The sequence below is a fragment of the Microtus oregoni genome, unplaced genomic scaffold (assembly GCF_018167655.1).
Source record: "Microtus oregoni isolate MIOR12 unplaced genomic scaffold, Mior012 000031F_ref0000149, whole genome shotgun sequence".
Taxonomy (NCBI): domain Eukaryota; kingdom Metazoa; phylum Chordata; class Mammalia; order Rodentia; family Cricetidae; genus Microtus; species Microtus oregoni.
In genome coordinates, this window is record NW_024543090.1 from 28,366,528 (window position 1) to 28,372,653 (window position 6,126).

Consider the following 6,126-nt stretch of genomic DNA (forward strand, 5'->3'; position numbering starts at 1 on the left):
AATAAATATTTAAAAAAAAAAAAGAATTCAAGCACTCTAAATAATCATTGTGCCAGCTGAAGGAAAGTACCCATGCTTCTTACTTTAAAGTTGGTTGGTTCTGCGTCCTTCTGTTTAAGAATCTCTGACATGAAATCAATCAAATGTAAGCCAAAAGCATTCTTAGTAGTGATTTTCTAGAGGGAAAAAAATTACACAAAGGTTTATTAGTCACAGGCTCAGCTCATAAGCTCCGGTAAATAAAGACACTAAAGTTTACTTAGAAATACCCCCATTGATCTTAGTTCCCATAAGCACTTGCAACAAAGCCAAATCTACATGCACCCTCCCTCCTCAAAGGCTGAACAGATCCAAGACTCCATGAGCACTCACTGTGCACAGGCCTTGCTCTAAGGACCCTGCAGCCGCCTGTGAGGCAGGCACTCCCCTCACTCTCCCTGCAGAGGAGGGACCTGGAGCAGGGAAGTCAGTGACACCATCACCCAGTTTATAAGTGGGATAGAAGGCTCGAATGCAGGGTGGCTCCAGATGCATCATCAGCTTCCAAACTGCCACCATCTGCCTGTGAGCCATGCACTGCCACTAGTAGACTGTCCATGAGCAGCAGCAGCAGGGCTCCACCAGAAACTGTAAAGCCACACTGCGAAAAACCAGGACAGGAAGCCGCACTAGAGAACAAACCAACCATCACATTTCCTACCCAAATCAAGAAAGCCCTGCCTCCCATGTTGACACACAACTAAAATGAGTGAGGCAGAGGATCGCAGGTTCGAGGCCAGCCTGAGCTACAAAGTAAGATCCTGACTAAATAAATACAAACCAACAAATACTCACATTTTCAGTAGAAAGCTTGATACAGGTAGAGTAATGTTCTGTAATCTGTGTGTTTGTAAACTTAGATGTGGTAGTTGAAACATCAATATTCCTAAATAAAAAACAAGAATATTCTAGCAAGGATCCACATTACAGTTACTTTAAACACACACCCAGGAGACCAGCAAGACGGCTCAGTGGGTAAAGGCACTTGTTAACAAACCTGATTATCTGAGATTGACCCTTGGAACACAAGGTAGGATAAAACTAACTCCTGCAAGTTGTCCTGCCTTCCACATGCGTGCTCTCTCTCTCACACACGCACAAACGCACACACGCACAGAATAAACATTAAAAGAAAACAAAGAAACCCCTATGCCCAGAATCAATGAAGTACTGTGGAGGCACCAAGACCCATACAGCCCATGCGCCTCCAACCAAGGTGGAAGCAGAGGCAGAAGCGCACTCACCTATTAGGGGAGGCCAGCAAATGACTGGAGTCTGTACTGAACTGCAGGTCAAAGACCCTGGAGCGTCTCCGCTGCATCCGCTCCTTTTCATCATCATTCTGAGGAAAGTCTTCAAGGACTGGGGTGTTAGAAGTACTGAGAGCGGCCTTCCCCTGCCGGGGCACTGACAGCACCCGCTCCAAAGGGGATGAAACATCGAACTGCTGTCCATGGATCTTCGGAGAAGAGCTATTCATTGTTCCTGGCAGTGACAACAAAATACTTGCTCAAGAAACCTTCAACAGAATTATTTCCTTTACCAAAAGGGAACTTGGGCCTGCATGGGCTCACTGCACATTCTCTAGGTCCTATCATACATGAAGCTGGACACCACAGTTTGGGTTTCTTGCAGGGTGCAAGTGGGGAGAAAGGAGAAAGGTACAGGACAAATATTCGCAGCTGCTATACATTCAAGCACAACACCGGATAGGATGAGGAGGCAGAGCTGGAGATGGACTAGAGCGGGGGAGCATCTGCCTAGCATGCTTGAGGACAGAGACATGGATGAGACAAAGTTGCTGCCTTTGCTAAGCTAAAGTAGCAGGACGACATCTGTCGCCCACGATATTGGGCCAGGGAGATCCCAGTGTTGAGAAATGATGAGGTTGGTCTATAGTCATACAGGCCGGGTTCGACTCTCGACTCCTCCATGTCTTGGCAGGAGGATGGAGAAAAACATTTGAAATATGTAAAACACACACACGCACACAGCATTCCTACAAATTGGCCACAGAGCACATGCAAACTATAAAAGCCTTTGACGGTGACGACGTTAGCCAAGCAGACAAATGCAGCCTCTCCAGAAATGAGACGTTTCCTCGTCTCTGGTGTGATACACAGGAAATTCTTATAATTCATTTTTATTTTGTGTGCACTGGTGTTTGTGTGAGGGGGTTGGAGCCCCTGGAACTGAAGGTACAGAGAGTTGTGAACTGCAAATGTGGGTCTGGGAATTAAACCAGGTCCTCTGAAAGAACAGCCAGTGCTCTTAACAGAGGAGGTTTCACCAAAAAGGGTACACCTGAATCAAAGCTAGAGACAGTCTGGGAAAACCCCGTGGGAGCAGGGGCACAAGCCAAAGGTGGGAACATCCTGGCACACACGTGTGACCGAATGCAGTAGTCCAAGCAGCAAGCCTCTCCAGAGCCAAGCAGAAAAGAGCACCAGACCAACTAGTAGGAGCATGTGAGCCTGACTCACAACCACTGTAAAGACTTTGCAGCCCTCCCCTCTTCTGTAGCCCAGGCTGGCCTCCAAAGCACAATAGCTGAAAGGATGACCTTGACCTTCTAGTCTTCCTGCTTCCCCCTCCTGCATCCTGGCATTATAGGTATCTGCTATGTGCCTGGTTTACGTGGCGCTAGGGATCAAACCCAGGGCGAGGGGTTGATCAAAACCTTGATGCTAGGCAAGCATTCTACCAATTGATCTGCACCCCCAGCTCTGACTCTGCCTCTTAAACGCAGTGAGAAGGGATCTGACTCGAGAATGAGGAGGGGAGGAACAAAATGAGCTAGCTTGGGCTTCAGGAGGACAGAGGACCCTCTGGTTGTCAGAGTGAGAACACACTGAAGAGGAGACAAGAGCCAAGCAGGAAAAGCAATTAGAAGAGGACAGTCAATAGCAAGGTAGGAGATGATGAGACGGGCAATGCTGGAAGGAAGAGGTGTCCAGATACTGGACAAGTCTCCAGAGATAGGCAGAAAGTCAGCATGATTGCCTGATTGCTGAAAGGAGGACTGTGAAGAGTCAAGGCGAGCTCCACGGTTATCACCAACAGCTGACGGAGTTGCCAGATCTGAAGAAGCTACAGGAGGAGCACACTGTGAGGCAGGAGGCAGGGCCACAGCTTTACCCGTCTCACACTTCCTGTCACCCAACTGCACTGTGCAGCTGGAAACCTAACTGTGGAATCCAGGGGGCAATTTCAGGCTAGGTAAGTTTGAGAGTGACAGCGGAGGACTCATCTAACACACTGGATGAGCCCACTAACTAAGAGAATGGAGAAGAGCTGACTCTGAGACAGGTCCAGAATACTTCAAAAACTACAGAACAGGAACAAGCAACCAGCAAAAGGGCTGGGGAAGCACAAGTTGTGAGGAAAAAACAGACAAGGATTCTACCAACTAAGTCACTTGTTCTGTTACTTTTATTGTCCTTAAGCAAAGAATACAAGTGAACTAGGGGGCCAGGGAAGGAGACGGTACTGGACAGCTAAGGGAAGGAAGAAACGGCTATCTAGAAAGACTAAAACAGGAGGTGTGGTATGATGAACAGCTCTGAAGCGCCCCCGAAACCAACCATTTGGTATCTCTGCGTATTTTTCTCTGGCCACTGTCAACTATGCAGAACAGGCTATGTTTAAATTAACCAGGGTTGTGGGGTTTGTCAAGAGCCTGTAAAGAAGTAAGTGGACACTAAGAAACCAGGAACATAACTTAAATATAAAAAGGAACAAGGACACAAGATGGTAATAAGTGACGAAAGGGGGTAGAATATAGGTCGGCAGAACAAAAGCCTGAAGTCTGGGAGTAAGAGAAAATGAGCCAGACACATGGGGTGATAGTCAACACATGGCTCACAGAAAGGTAGCCGTATTGCTAATGACACATTCACAGTATGACTATGGCAGTGACAGCGCCCTACTGTTCAGAGAAAGACACAAAATTCCTGGAAGGAGATAAAAGAACCCTAACTCACCCTCATCCCAGCCCTGATTTAAGAAACCGAAAGCATTGCCTCAAACCTGGCTTCATCACTTACTAGTTAACAAAACTGTAGGCAAGCAAATGCTCTAGTGGTATCTGCTTCCCCATCGCCCTAAATGGAAGGACAAACACCTGGCTTCGGTGGCTCCCTGGGTGAGCACTTGTGTAGCACTCATCCTTGGCTGGTAGGCTGGCATGTGCAGAGAAGGGAGAGGGAAAGAGGAAGGGGAGGAGGGAAGGATGGAGGGAGCAGCTGGGCAGAACTTGCTGCGCCAGAACAGGTGATACAATGTAACGACAATACACAAAATAACATTTTATAGGAACACACTAAAATAAAAAGGAGGCTGGAAACAAAGAGCAGTGGGTAGAATGCTTGCACAGGCACAAGACCTACACAAGAAACAACAAATGGCCGTGCATGGGGAGCAGGGATAAAGAAAAAAAAAGCCAAAAGAGGAGCTAGACATTTTCAAGAGTTTTGTGAATGTGGGTAAGGAAAGGACTTGAGAAACTGGAAGCACCTGGGAGACCTCTTTAAATCCTCCCTGATTCCTCTCTCAGATGGTTACTGAATCAAAAGCATTTCCGTCTACCTATCTTCTTCCTCCCATTCAATCAGCCTCTTTGCTCTGCTTCTCATCCCTACCATTTCATGAACACAGCCTTGCAGGATTAAGGACAGCTTGCATGTGGTCAGTGTGAGCGCTTCCAGGCTGTTTCCCTTGAGACTCACCCAAAAGAACGAATGCCCCTTTTCTTCTTGAACTGCTCTGGTCCTGGATGCACTCCCTACAAGGTCTATACCCATGGCTTTATGATCTATATGATGGCTAACTACCTCTCAGCCTATGGAGCTCCGTCAAACTCACCCAGTAGATACTGATCCCTTCACCTGAACATCTGTCCAGGAAGTCACAGGCAACATGTCTGTAATGTAACTATTATTCCAAACCTCTTACTAAGGTCTGCCAGGGCCTGCCTACTGTCTAAACTCACTAAGCGTAGTTACCATGTTCTAGTTAGTTCCTAGCCCTGTCCAGGCTCTTTCCTGAATCTTCACTTTTGTACACGCTGCTCTGCCTCGAACGGTCTTCCCAAGGTCTGCTGAAAAATCTCGAGTCCATAAAGGAGAGGAGTCACAGCTCTAGGCCTTATCTGTCAAATACTTCCTGTACTGTCTCCCCTTGAACACAAGCTCCAAGAGAAATGGGCTATTTATCTGTTTTGTCCCCACGCCCCGCTCCCTTTCAGAGTGAGTCTCATGAAACCCAGGCTGGCCTCGAACTCGCTTTATCTGACGACAACCTTTAACTTCTGATCCTCCAATGTCCATCTCCAGTGCCCATGTTTCTTCTGTTGTATATCTCTGCATCTGACCGGGGGTCTGTCCCAAAGGGAGCGCTCCAGACTTTTGTATCAGTTTCAAAATAAAGGCGCGTACGCTCAACACAGAGCTGTCACCACCTCGCATTCACAGCTCCCCCAAATAACGCCCAGTTCAGGAAAAAGAAAAAAAAAAAAAAAAACCCTTATCCTCCGTTAGAACCGGAGCGCGGGGAGCAGGAGCCCGGCAGCCGCTTGCAGCTGCGCCCTGATTGGCCCAACGCTCCGCTCCCCTCTCTACCCTCCTCTCCCCTCCCCCACCTCTGCCTTCGGCCCCTGGCCCCCTGCGGAACCCAGCCGAGTCCATTCGTCCCTTCCGGACTTGCCCGCACGATCGCCCTCAGTCCTGACCCTGCCCGCCGCGCCTCGACCCACTAGAGCTCACCTGAGCGTGGAATTCTCATCTTGGCTCGCCACGGCTCCCGGGTAAGTTTTAAATCGCGAGCGCCAAGCGCTCAGTAACCGTCTCGTGACGTCATGCGAGGGCGTGGTCTGGCACACGCCTGCGCAGACCGCACAGGAGGCTGGTGAAAGGCTGGCCGCGGAAAGCTGGCGGGAAATTTCTCAACGAAGTCTACTCTCAGTGAGCTTGAACACCCCCCCCCCCCCCCCCCCCCCCCCCCCCCCCCGGTGAGCATGCTGAAGAAGTTTGAAAACACCCCGGCGCCGAGCGCTAGGTGCGGAGTGGGACGTGTGGATCCCAGCGGGCA

The 6,126-nt window shown here is 49.1% G+C and overlaps 1 protein-coding gene across 1 annotated transcript in view; it reads right to left on the reverse strand.

The window, feature by feature from the left end:
• The window catches only part of LOC121465720 (condensin complex subunit 2-like), a 28,569-nt gene extending 22,669 nt beyond the window's left edge, over nucleotides 1–5,900 (reverse strand). The window contains exons 1-4 of the mRNA XM_041679078.1: nucleotides 5,802–5,900; nucleotides 1,284–1,524; nucleotides 835–925; nucleotides 84–176 (exon numbers count right to left, since the gene is read on the reverse strand). Coding sequence (XP_041535012.1) covers nucleotides 84–176; nucleotides 835–925; nucleotides 1,284–1,524; nucleotides 5,802–5,820 — 444 coding nt within the window. The 5' untranslated portion in view covers nucleotides 5,821–5,900. The remainder of the gene's footprint in view (nucleotides 1–83; nucleotides 177–834; nucleotides 926–1,283; nucleotides 1,525–5,801) is intronic.
• Between the last annotated feature and the right edge of the window lie 226 nt (nucleotides 5,901–6,126).